The 14,313-nt window shown below is 34.6% G+C and overlaps 1 protein-coding gene across 1 annotated transcript in view; it reads right to left on the bottom strand.

Moving 5' to 3' along the window:
- LOC118179589 (protein 60A-like) overlaps positions 1-14,313 on the bottom strand; it is a 47,823-nt gene that overhangs the window by 13,172 nt on the left and 20,338 nt on the right. Inside the window, exon 4 of the mRNA XM_035348765.2 lies at positions 12,432-12,614. Within this exon, the coding sequence (XP_035204656.1) occupies positions 12,432-12,614 (183 nt within the window). The remainder of the gene's footprint in view (positions 1-12,431; positions 12,615-14,313) is intronic.

Raw genomic sequence — 14,313 nt, 5'->3', positions numbered from 1 at the left:
AAGAAGCATCATTAAATTATACGAATAACATAAAAATAAAGATAATTACTTAAAAATTGAATTAGAATAATCAACGATATTTTAGCGAATATAGTTATATTACATGGTTAGCCTAGATGACAGATTACTATTTTTTATTTTACTGCAAAATGGCAAGGTATTTATTAAAAAGAAAAGTTTAAAAAGATTTTGCGGTAAAATTCTAGTATACGGTAAGGCTTTGGCACGATTTTGAAAACTGTCGCCAAGACCAAAATGACCCGTTTACTGCGCATCATCATGTCGCCAAATCCATACATGGAGATTATTTTAACCAAAAAACGTCTATGCAAAGAATCTCTAATTCTTTGGTCTATGTAAAGAAGAAAATTTTCCATACAAGTAAAATGCTATTACGCCGCTAGAATGCAGAGGGAAAATTTGCCAAGGGATTTGGCGACGGAACCTGGTGGCCAGAATTTCCCTCTCCGCGATGTGTACCGGAAATTGAGAAACGTGTTAAGAAGAAACGTTCTTTGACAAAAAGAAAGCTACGAAAATCCATTTTTAAATTATTGCGAAAAATCCAAGAAGAAACGTTTTATCAAAGGACGTTTCTTCTTGGATTTTTTGTAATAATTTTAAAAACGGATTTTCGTAGTTTTCCCCCCCCTGAAAATTACTAACCCATGAATTAATTTACTTGCGCCAAAAAATATTTTCTTTTAATTTAGAGTTTAACTACTTGCGCTAAGACTAAACTTCACGGTTGCAGTGCCGTGCGCTACAATATAGCAAGTGGTAAAGTGTCTCATTTACACCGCTCCGCATCTGCGAGTGCAATCCAGAGCTGTAACTCGAGAAATAAACAATCTCGTTGTTAGGCGACATGTGCACCATGTTATTTTCATTTTTGTGATAAATGCTTATCGACGTGGTGTTCACGTCGCTCGCAGTTTGAGACAAAAACATCTCGATGTGCGTGGCACGTCTTTTTAGCGCAAGTGGTTAAAGAAATTTTAAAGGATATTCATTTAATGAACTCTTGATAACGTGACCTTCGAACTTCGACACCGGTTTCCAGCTTTGGCGGCAGATATATCACGCATGCACAGCTGTTTCCCTCTATGATGGAACGGAGCCACGTCTGTTGCAGAGAGGTTTTCCTTCTTTACAATACATATTCTTTGATTCTAATCTCCATGGTACCGTATACTAAGATTAAACCCATTTTGTTTTATACGAGAACAGGTACTTTCTTTAGTTCATGCACTGCACATGCGATTCTCGAGAATACTGGAAACCAAAAGTTGCGGGAAACTTGCTTTGCCTTTATAAAAGGCAATCAAATTGGAGCTGCGAAAATTGGCTCTATGCCAGCAGACACTCACGTGATAGGCAATTCGCCAAAAAAGTTATCTCTTCCGACGTCGGCGCAAAAATCGCTTTTTTTGGCGGGATCATTGTATGAACTTCCCTGACTTTTCCAGATTTTGACAAAAATACTTAAATTCCCTGACTTTTCCCTGAATTTTTTGGTCAATTTTCCCTGACTGAATTCCCTGACTTTTCCCGGTTCTTCCGGTAACGTGGCAACCCTGTTCTTCACTTGTCATTTCGCAGTTCCTTCTTTGACTTCTCTGTCCATAACTGAAAATCTTTTGCCACCAACTGCTGAAGTATCATTCTAGTGAATGAGCAGGACATGTGTTATTTGAGCTCTATGGTGAACGGTGGTATTAACTGAATTTTTTATGATTTCAGTAACAATTTTTATATCATTGTATTCAATAAGAGAAGACGAAGAGATAGATGCAAAATTTATGCTTGTGTCACTATTAATGCAACCATTACAGGCATTTTTCAATGCTGGATAACCTGAGGTAAAAAGAGCGATTCATCTTTCACCCACAATGGTTAAGTGCATCTAACAGTATTATTGATAATAATTATTTCATAGTACATTTGTGCATTACTTCATAAAACATCAAGTGTTTTATAGCAACTGAAAGTGTGAGGAGTGTAGACTCATGTTGTAGCATTATTTCTTGAATGCCTAAATAGTGAAAGTTATTGTATACATAATTCTAGTGCAACTCCACAGCAATCTCCCATTGGATTACCAATGGATTACTTGTGCATTAATCACGTATGTTCATCATTTTTCTCATCACACATACATGCAGTGCTTCAAAATAACTTCAAGTGACCCATATCAACAGAAAGTGTGAAATTTGTAGATTCATATTGTGGTGTTATTTTTTGATTGTCTAATATTGTTTCTTCACAGTGAAAGATTTTGTAAACATCACTTAAGTGCATCTCCATAGGATTCTCTCACTGGTATACTGTATGCCCCTTCACTGGCAAAAATTTCAATCAATCCAAAAAGACGCTTTGGATAACCCACAGGCGTGCAATATAGTTGACAATTAGCATTAACAGTAAAAATGAAGAACTAATAGTAACATCCATTATTGCTCACCACTAGAGGTCATGGGCCCAAATCTCCAGAGATTAAAAAGTATTCTTAGATCTCTCAGAATGTTACAGCATATGATTACTGATGACCTCAATGGCCACCATCAAATTTGCCATTACAATAATACAGATAACAGAGGACAAACACTTGCAGAATATTATTGCTACACATAATCTGTATATACATAATCTCTCTTCAGATACCCCTACATTTGAAACAATAAGTGGTCAAAGGTGACCATACTTGACGCTGTCAACATTGAATATTTTCAATAAAATACAACAGTGAAAATTTCTGGATGACCCAAGTCACTCAGATCACAACTAGATCTCATTTGAATTATCACTTGAAATCTCGGACCTTAAATTAAGAACATTTGCAATTTCAAAGCTAGGCAATTTGAAAGAAAAATCTCCATCGTTCTTAAGTATGTAAAGACTTATTGACGAATGTACACCATTCAAATCAGTACATTATGTCACAGAATCAGTAAAGCAATACAGGAGACAACGATCAACACCTTTAAACTTTGTAACAACAGCAAGAACACAAAGACTAACTGGTGGACAAAGAAATTAAGATGTGAAAAACAACATACAAAAGCTCTTCATAAGGAAATGAAGTGCTCTGGATGATTTGAAAATGGTAATATGGGTAAAATACAGAAATGAATTAGCAAACTATAAAAAGAAAATAACTGAGGCAAAATTACATAACTTTTTAACTGCAATAGGCAAATTACTGGAATGTGCAATCATGGGCAGAATACACACTTGGAGAAAAATGAAATCATAAACCCCAATCAGTACAGCAGACTAGTACATCAGTACTTCAGACCTCTTAAATTTACATCATATGCAATTGCAGAACTTCAAAAGCAGATTCGCAAGAATAAGTCCTCTACCTTTCATACAGCAGTACTCTGTATGGATCTTAAAAATGTGTTTGACTCTGTGCGGTGGCCTGAAAACCTTGAAGCATTGCATAACAACATTGAATGTCCTCAAAACATATTTAAGATCATGAGTTAGTTTCCTAACAAATAGGGTAACATTGATCATCAGCAACAATTGCAAAGTAGAGAAAAAATTTACAAAGGGGATGTCCACAAGGCTCTTGTCTAAGTGCAGACCTATGGAACATCACCTTCAATTATATCACCTGGTACAAGTAGCCAGACCATACAAAGCTCACTTCCTTTCCCAACAATGTGACAATCAAAACAATGGACACTCACGAAATATATTAGAAAAAAACAGCAACAAGACAGTCTCCATAATTCCATCCCATCTACATAACTCAAAAATTAATAATTTCAGAGCCAAAATTGCATATTGTCTTATTTGCAAAACCAGGCAAATCCATACAAAGTCTCCCTTGTATTAAAATCAATAACAAAAGAATTAAGATCATAAACAAAGTAAAATTTCTGCGGCTGAAAATCAAACAAAAGTTTTTTTGGATCCTATACCTCATGGACATTTAGAAGAAAACCCAGAATATTTCTAGAGCTCTCACAAAAAGTATAACATGCAGTCTACAGTTGAAGATGGAAAACATCCTTTATGAAACCATAATTGAAAAAATAATCATCTATGGGGAACCAGCATGGACCTATCTCATGACAGTGATGAAGAAAAGACTTCTAGCTTCAATGCCCCTTCTTCGTACAAATAGCAAAAGCATACAGAACTATCTCAACAGTAGCACTCTGTGTACTAACACGAATCACACCTCTTCATCAGAGAGCAGAAGATGCAGACATAGCCATGTTATTGCACATCAAGAGAAACAAGCAGATAGAAGATCAGGACTTATATCTGCTATATTTCGAGCAACCTCGGAATCAAAACATAATATACCCTGCAGTTCATGAGAATATCATAGCAAAGATAAAAGAAGAAACCTTCAGTATACCTACATTTCCAGGATCAAATATAAACAAGACAGTAGTACACATGTTCATAGTGCTTCTTTCAGAACCAAGAGAAAGAAATGGACACATGAGGAGCAACAACATCTTTTTTCAAGCTGAGCTTTTAGCGGTAAAACATGCTATTCTGGTCTCATCAAAGGTATTTAGCAAATATTACCATCTACAGTGACAGTATAATTTATAAACAAATGTTACCCGGCATACCATTGGCAAAAGCATGATACTAAAAAGGATAGCTACCATGGACCTTATAAGAGATAGTCTAACCCAGTGGGCGGGGCGCGTGTCACCGACATGTCCACAAGAAAGAGTAGGGACGATCTGGTTTACTTTAACACCGAAACCTATGGCGTTTGTATCACATAACTTTTTAATTATTAAATGTGATACGTTGCATAATGATGAGATTATGAAAGTAACATTTTTTTTTTCAAATAGGATTTAATATATCTCATTAAAGCACTTTTTACTGCATTTTGCGCAATTTTTTCACGTGTAATTCTTGTACAAACATCTTTACTTTGGTAAAACAGTAAAAACTCTAAGCACAAAATTTATAAATTTAATTTTGCGTAAAAATAATAAAAAAAAAAAATTAAATAAGATTGATAGTACATGATGCTTTGAAATAAATAAGGTAAAATTAAACAAGATATGATATTTTTTTTTAATTTAATGAACATTTTCAGGCAATGATTTTCAAATCTATAATAACATTACAAAATGATCATTTATTTGATTATATCATCATTAAATTATTAACATTAAAGTGGATTATTTATTTTAGTAATTTATAAAATTCGGAGCATAAAATTTTCTGAGTGTAATGAAGGAAAAAAAGATAAAATAAAATCTAGAAGCACTCAAATTTTATATTACACCCAAAAGGAACCTTTTTCTAATGTTTTGTGTGTTACCTATATTTATTGAATATCATGTTCTTCGCCCGTAAACCACATACATTTGAAAACAGTATATCTTTAGAATTTCTGCACTGGAGATAAAAATGTTATTTTCCTTACAGTGTTACCATTGCTCGCTTTGAACTCGTTGAGTTTGTTAATCAAAAATTCGTTAAAGTTTTACAAAATATGAAATAGATTTAAAAAAAATTCAAAATTCGACCATCCAGATGCCCATGTTCGGGTGGAGGATTACATTATTCAAAATTTGATGGCTCTAGATACCGTCAATTTTGTCACAGTGCGAGAAACATACATGTATTCATGCAGATTCTTCATTATTTAATTTCTTTAAATATATAATACACGGCGATAATATTTGGTAACAACAATTTGCAAGGAGACGCGGACATTTATAGTGAAACAGCGCAAAATTGTGTTGCGAATTGTGCCAGATTATATGCTCTTCCCAAAGTTTATAAAAGTGGTATTCCTTTCCGCCCTATTGTATCAAATTTAGGTACTGCCTCATTTTCGTTATCTAAATATTTAGTTTCTAGATTTTCAACTCTATTAGACAATAATATTTACACCATAAAAAATTCAATAGAGTTTGTAAAAAAGGTTAAAAATATTTCTCCTAGAAACTTACTCATGGTTTCTTTAGATGTAAGATCATCATTCACCAATGTTCCAGTGGAGGGTGCATTAAGATGTCTAGAAATCAGACTTTGCAAATTTCATTTCTCTTGCATCAAAATTGATGAGCTAATTTCTCTCACTCTGTTTGAAGCAAACGTATTTTGTTTTCTAAAATAGATATTACAAGCAAACTGAGGGATTAGCCATGGGAAGCCCCCTCAGTCCCATCCTGGCTGATATCTACATGCATTACTATGAATCAAAATTGTTTGAAACTTTAAACTTCCTGGGATGGTTCCGCTACATAGACGATACTTTTACCCTGTTTGAAGGTAATAAAGATGATTTAAATAAAGTTCTATCAACAATGAATTCTATTGATCCTGCTATTCAGTTCACTTTTGAACTTGAGACTTGCAATTCTCTTCCGTTTCTCAACATTCTGGTCACATGTAACACATCCAACTTCAGTACTACGGTTTACTGTAAACCTTCATCGGTTTGCCTTCCACCACACTTTAAATCATGCCATCCGACTAAACAAAAGTTAAATTCATTTTATTCCTATGTTTTCTGTGCTCTTCAAGCTTGCTCGTCCAAACTATCGCTTGATGAAGAACTAAATTATTTAAAAGCAATAGCTATTGACAGGGGCTTTTCACCCAACATTATTAATCAAGCAGTTAAAACATTCTCGTCGCAACACACTAAAAGGGACACTCTTGTTTTAGGAGATTATAAAAATTCTGTTGTCATTCCCTTCTTTCCACCAATTAGCTATAAAGTTGCACGTATTTTGCAGAAATTTAACTTTCGAGTTGTTTATTCTCCCATCAATAAAATTCCGAGTTCCATAGTCATAGGACCCCATTCCTGATATGAATTCCTGGTGTATTTATAGGATTCCTTGCCAGTGTGGTTTAATTTACATTGGCCAAACTAAGAGAGCCTTAAAATTTCGCATCAAGGAACATGAGGCATATGTTAGAAAAAAAGAAACACAAAAGTCTTCTGTTGCCTAACATTTTTGGTCCGAAAATCACACTTTCAATTTTTCTGCTGCCAAACTATTCAAAAAACATCTTCCATTGGAAAACTTTATTTTCTGGAGGCATTTCACATTAAAAAAAAATCTTTCTGTTCTAGTTAATGATTCTAATTCCAATCCATCTTTGCCTTCGGCCTTTAAAGAAATTATGTTTTAGTTCTGGTTTCATCAACAGATGGCGCAACTTGCTTATCTCCTGCCCATGCTTTCTTATCTTATCTAATCATTTTATCCTATCTCGTTCATTTGCGCTTTTGCAGCTGAGGATGGTGGTTCGGTAAAACCATCGAAACCAGTCCTGTGAAAATTTGAAAACACTGATTTTTGTTGTTTGATGTCTGAATCAAGTATACATTGAGAATATTTAGATTACATAGAAACAAGCAACCACAGCAAGGCACACCACATAATGACAACAACACCACTGTTGCCAACTAACATAATGTAAATATTGAGATTAGCACATATATATATATATATATATATATATATTATATTTTACCATGGCCCCCTTGCCAGTCACACTATGTGCAAGATACTTACATAATTCCATAAAAACTTAATCATGCTGTGGTTGTACACATTTACAGAAAAACAATGTAGCTAGCTACTATTACATGCGTAAACCCTATTGACCTCTAGTTACGAATTGTATCATTAAATGAACACATATTAAGTTATACTAGGAAACACAATTTTTACATAGAAATAATTAAGAAAAATTTGTATCTAGGCTTCTTTCTGGGGTTTTAAGTCAAGTCTCTACACAGTTACAACTATAATGGCTTATGCTCAGTCATAAACTTCAAAGGAGATCATTTTTACATGCGAGTCCTGGCATAGTTCATGTCACGTAAAAGTTTTTTCGAGGTCTGGTTAGTTAGGAGATTCAGCGAGACTGTCGCTGGATGGCACATGATCAAATATAATCACATTTTCTTTCACTGGGTCTCTCAGAAAATTAAATTTAATATTGATGTGCTTACTTCTTTCAGAGTACATGGTTCTTGGCTAAGAAGATTGTTCCCTGGCTCCTCCTCGACTAGCACATTTTGAGGTGAAGCAGCTAATTCACTACAGATTTCCTTGATCAAATTTTTAATCCATAGGATTTCCTTGGCAGTGTGACACATCGCCGCATACTCTGCTTCTGCCGATGATAAAGCTGTTGTGGATTGCTTCTTGCTCGACCATTATATTGGAGCACCTGCGAGTAGCATTATATAACCACTGTAAGATTTAGGGTTAGTTCTGTCACCTGCCCAGTCAGCATCTGAAAAGACTTGAAGTGGCTCACCTGTCTTCTGGAATCTCAACTTTCTGTGTCGTGTTCCCTTTAGGTATCTTAGAATGCGCTTCACACCTGTCCAGTGTTCTTCAGTGTGTTTTTCATTAAATTGGTTCATGTAGGTGGAAGAATAAGCCATGTCTGGGTGAGTACCACAAGTCAGATAAAGAAGACTTCCTATAGCTTGTTTGCAAGGGATTTCCTTGCTGTTTTCTTTGATTTCCTCTTACTGTTGTTCGTCTACATTCTTATATTTTATGCTGGGGTCCAATGGTGTGGATGCATATTTAGCTTCAGTCATTTTAAAAATTTCTAGGATTTCTGATACATAAACGATTTGATCTAGTGTATATGATCCATTTTCTTTTTTGCATATTTGCATAGATAAGATCTGGCTTGCAAGACCTAGGTCATTGACATTGATCCTTTTCTTTATGATTTCCTTGAATTCATTTATCTCTGGCATGTTTCCAACTATCAGGAGGTCAACATAAACTCCAATTATAGTGGTGTTCTCATGACAAAAGTAAATACAAGGGTCTGCACTTGATCTTTTCAATCCATACTGGATCAGGAAGTCGTTCAAGCAGGTATTCCATGCACATCCTGATTGTCGGAGACCATAAATGCTTTTCTTCAGGTGGCAGACAAGGTGTTCTTTCCCTTTCTCAATGCAGCCTTCTGGCTGTGCCATATATATGTTCTCTTTTAGAATTTCATTAAGGTATGCACCTGTCACATCCATTTGGTGAACCCCTAAGTTTTTCTCTGCAGTTACGGCAAGCAGTAACCTTATAGATTTAAGTTTGATGACTGGTGAAAAGGTGTCTTGAAAGTCCACTCCGGGTATTTGCAGATAGCCTTTTGCCACCATCTGGCTTTGAACTTTGCTTGGTTCCTAATCTCATCTTTTTTCTTACAAAACAACCATCTGGATGGTACTATCTTAGCTCCTGGTGATTTCGTAGTTAGTTCCCAGGTTTGATGAGTGAGATTCTGAATTTCTTCCTCCATGGCTTTTAACCACATGTCAGCTTCAGGTGATTTCAGGACATCTTTCAGAGTTATTGGGTCCTTTTCTTCAGATTATTGTATCTCTTGGGCATCGTACAGATAAAAATCTTCGAAATGCTTAGGAATTCTGGTGTTTCTTTTTTCACCTGTCTCACTCACATGGGTAGGATTTCTGGCTTCTGCTTCGACTTCAGGGTCTAGGTTGTTAGCAACGTCTTGTATTTGTGTAACTGACTGGCTTTCATCTTCGTAATCTGGGGTATTTTCAAGTTGTAGGTCTGGACATCTTTCAGAATTTTGTTCAATTGGATCTATGTTTAGATGTTGGGTTTCATACGAGTCATTTCCATCAGGAATTATGTGATCTAGAGCTGAGTCACGAGCTTCTGTTTCAGGTAGGTCCAGGGGATATTCTGATTCAAAGTCTTCAAATCTAAGAGTAGCTTCTTCTGCAGAATTGTCACACTTGCTTAGTTTTAAGGTGAAAACGTTTTCTTCAAAAATGACATCTCTGTTGACAAAAAAGTGTTTCTTCTTCAGATCACACAATTTGTAGCCCTTAACTCCTTTAGGATATCCCCCAAAACACATTCTGCAACTTAAGGATCAAGCTTGTTTCCGCTTGAGTGTGAGCGAACATGGCTCCAGGCTCCGCATCCGAAAACTCTGAGGTGGTCTGTTTTGCTTCGAGACACTGACCATCTTTCCTCTGGAATATCACCATCAATTGCCATAGATGGATGCTTGTCATGGACATAGGCTGCAGTGGCCATTGCTTCAGCCCAAAACCTGTGATCTGCTCCAGACTCATTAAGTAAGCATCTTGTCATGTTTATCAATGTTTGGTTCAGTCTTTCTGCCAAACTATTTTGTCGGGTTGTATCAGGTACAATTAGTTGTCTTTGGATCCCATGTGCAGCAATGTACTTGTCAAACCTTTCACTTATATATTCCCCCTCATTGTCATTTTTCAGGAATTTAATTTTTCTGTTTTGGAGATTTTCTACCATGCAACAGTACTCCTTAAATTTTTCTAGTACTTCACTTTTGGCTTTCATAGAGAATGCTGTTATATAGTGAGAAAATTCATCTATGAAAGTCACAAAGTAATTTGAGCCTCCAAAGGAAGGGGGAAAAATTTTACCAACAACATTGGAATGGATAACTTCTAGGATGTCTTTAGCTTTTGTACTAGCGGCCTTTGGAAATTTCTTCCTTTTCATTTTTCCCTGGATACAGACTTGGCATGGTGCATTTACCAATACTGTTGATTTTAGGTTTCTGCTGATAGGGATAATATTTTTTGTTGTACAAAAATGTGGATGACCAGTCTACAATGCAGCAAGTCGACACTTTCTGTTTTCGTAACGTAGGCAGGTGTCATCTTTTCTTCGATTATGTAGTCTTCCTTTTTTCTTGCCGGATAAAAGAATGTCTCCATAGTTACCAATCACTTTGGCTTTTACTTCAGCAAATTCTGCTTTTAAGCCTCTTTCTTCCATTCTACCAATGGATAATAGATTTCTTCCTAGTTCTGGAACATATAGGACATTTTCAGTAGTGATGTTTTTTTCCTCCATCTTCTTCTCCAACAGGAAATGAAATATTTCCAATTCCAGTGACCTTTATTCTTTCTGAATTAGCAACTTCAAATGTGCACTTCTTAAGGTCTGAGAATTTTCTTTTATCAGAGGTCATGTGTCCTGCAGCTCCACTGTCTAAAATCCATAGATTACTTTTCCTTGATTTTTCTTTGTTTGCCAGAAGTGCAACGTTTGTCTTGAAGTCAACTGCAGTTTTGGCACTGTTTTGATTCTGATATTTGGCCTCTTCACATTTTTAGAGATGTGCCCTCACTGGCCACAGCTGAAGCATTTCCTCCTCTGTTAGTTTCTTCTTCATTTTGCCTTTTAGCTGCATACTTCTTCATGGGTTTTCCAAATACAGGTTTCTTCTGGTTGGTTGCAAATCTTTTACTGTGAAGAGCTTGTTCTTCATGATACATTTTGGCTGAACTCACATTTTTAACCATACATTTCTCTTCTACAAGTAGCCTTGGTTTCACAATCGCAGTTGTCAGATTTGCTTTGTCTTTTTCCAAACATAGGATGAGCGATTCATAACTTCTAGGAAATCCCAATAGCATCACTAGGGCCACTTCTCTATCTGTGAAGGAATATCCACCATTAGCTAATTTTCTATGTAAGTCCATTAATCTTGCTAGACAGGATTGGACAGACTCATTTGGCTTCATATTTATGTTAAAGAACTCTCTCATAAGTTGCAGTATGTGAAGCAAATTGAATTTTGTATGCATTTCCTTTAAACATTTCCAGGCGTCTCTGGCTCTAACACAATCTCCAATATCATCTAGAAATGTATCTTCAACTATGAGGAATAATAATCTAAGAGCTTCAACAACAACACTGTTGCCTACTAACATAATGTAAATATTGAGATTGGCACACATATATTAATTTTTTTAACAGAAAAGAATATCTGTGAAATATCTCACTGGGTCAGCTTCTAATGTGGGCCAACTGTATGTCCAGTAGGTACAGTAATGTGGTGCAGCAATACCCGTAAACTCACCGATGTAGTTCTAGTGCTCTGTTTTACTTTTCCCTGTCCCTGCCACCACCTACTTTTGCAATTCATGCAATTTCTTTGGCTTCATTTTCAGTTGAAGGAAATCCTTAAAAACCATTGATAAGTTCTGGCCAGAACTTATGCCAGTTAGTATTCAATACTGATGAATGAAGACTAAATTATATATGAATGAAATTCTAGCAAAGGAAAAAAAAAAAAAAAAAAAACACAAAATAAATGGAAACAATTAAGGTAACACATTTCGCAAATCTGTGCTCAGCAATGGTTTATTGTAAATGCAAAAATTGCTCCGAAAGGTAGCTATGAAAATAAAAACCATCAAGCAAAATAATTCAGGAATATATTTCAATAACTTATTTTAAACAGAATTACCTTTTTAACTATTTAGCAAGTGATAAGTTATTATTATACTCAGCTATGATCACATACCTGTTTAATATTTAAAAATCAGACAAAAGAATTCACTAGCAAGCATTAAAATGCTTTGCTTATTTTATACTATAAAAATATATAACAAAAATATTATTTACCTGTATAAGGGTTGTAAGTATCATGGTCATAATAAGTTTCTTGTTGCTTCTTTTTAATAGCCCTTTTAGTTCTTACACGCACTTGCTTAATTGGTGTTTTAAAGTAAGCTAGCATGAATGGCTGAAATTCTTCAGATCCTTTCGAGCCCACAATACCCAAATCATGTGGATCAACACTATGAGCTGTCGAGGAATACACACAAATTAAACTTTCTGAAATGCTCTTTAAAAAAAAAAAAAAAAAAAAAAAAAAAAAAAAAAAAAAAAAAAACTTTTCAAAGAATACGTATATTAAAACTTTAGAATGTTTCTAGTACTTGTATGACAATTACGGAAATGAATGTACAGTATTTAACTACTGCATTATTCAAAATCAAAGTCCAACAATAAGAATCAGCATAAATTTTTTTAAATGTTTTGCAGTACTAGTTTCCATAGTTTTTGAACTACCTCCTTCAGCTGCTAAGTGCAGATGAACCAAATAAAGAGTGAAGAAAGAAAAGATAAGAATAAAGATAAGATGAGAAATGTTGGACAGAAGTTAAACTACCGGCACCATCTATTGATGAAACAAAAACTAAAACAAAATTTCTTTAAAAGCTGGATTGCAATCGGTAAAGATGGATTGCAATTGGGGTCATTAACTAGAACAGAAATATTTTTTTGGATGTGATGCTTCTAAAAAATCTAATTAACCAATGGAGGACTGAATAATTTTGGCTGCAGAAAAATGGAAAGTGCAATTTTCATTCCAACAATGCTGAGCAGAATCGGATTTCTGTGTTTCCTTTTTCCTAACATATGCCTCATGTAATACTAAAAATAAAAATTGCACGTATTTTGCAAAAATTTAACTTTCGGGTTGTTTTCTCTCCTATCAATAAAATTCCTAGTTCTATGCTTAAGGACTCCATTCAGGATATGAATTCCTGGGTATTTACAGGATTTCTTGCCAATGTGGTTTAATTTACATCGGTCAAACAAAAAGAGCCTTAAAATTTCATGTTAAAGAAGAGGCATATGTTAGGACAGCATTGTTGGAATGAAAATCACACTTCCATTTTTCTGCAGCCAAAATTATTCAGAAAATGTCCTTCATTGGTGAATTAGATTTTTTAGAAGTGCTTCACATCCAAAAAATATTTCTGTTCTAGTTAATGATCCCAACTGCAATTCATTTTTACCTTAAGCTTTTAAAGAAATTTTGTTTTAGTTTTTCTTGTTTCATCAATATATGGCGCCGGTAGCTTAACTTCTGTCCAACTTTTCTTATCTTATTCTCTATCCTTATCTTATCTTCACTCTTTATTTGGTTTATTTGCACTTAACAGCTGAAGAGGGTAGTTCAAAAACTATGGAAAGTAGTACTACAAAAAATTGTTAAAAATTTAAGTTGATTCTTAATGTTGGACTTTGTTTTTGATTGAGCGTGATATTTAAACAAAATTACTGCATTATTATTAGTTATTTAGAATTATAGAAATTAGAAAATATTGAAGTTAAAATATTAACAGTCTAACCATAATAAACAACAACACCTTTCATGTAATATTAGAGCATTCAGAGTTGACAGTGAAGCATAAAAAACTTTCATATTTTAATGAGAAATGCTGACTACTGCATTTAAACAAATTTTAATAAATCAAGCTAAGTTGTGAATGAGGTCTTTTAGCTGGCTGATATGAAATTACTAAAATTATTAAAATAAAATATTACCTTCCTTTGCATTGGCTCTAAAGAAATTTAAAAGATAATAAGAACTTGCTGAATTTAATAACTATTCAGAATCTCATATTATTTTTTAATTTCTAAATATTAGATCATTCCAAAAGTTCTGCAGCTTTTCAAATTGGATTGCAGTTTATCTAATTATTTTGTTACT

The sequence above is a fragment of the Stegodyphus dumicola genome, chromosome 1 (assembly GCF_044657685.1).
Source record: "Stegodyphus dumicola isolate Sdum_Otavi_A_Nest chromosome 1, ASM4465768v1".
NCBI lineage: Eukaryota > Metazoa > Arthropoda > Arachnida > Araneae > Eresidae > Stegodyphus > Stegodyphus dumicola.
The sequence above is the reverse complement of the archived record's forward strand: the minus strand, read 5'-3'. Positions and strand labels throughout refer to the sequence as shown.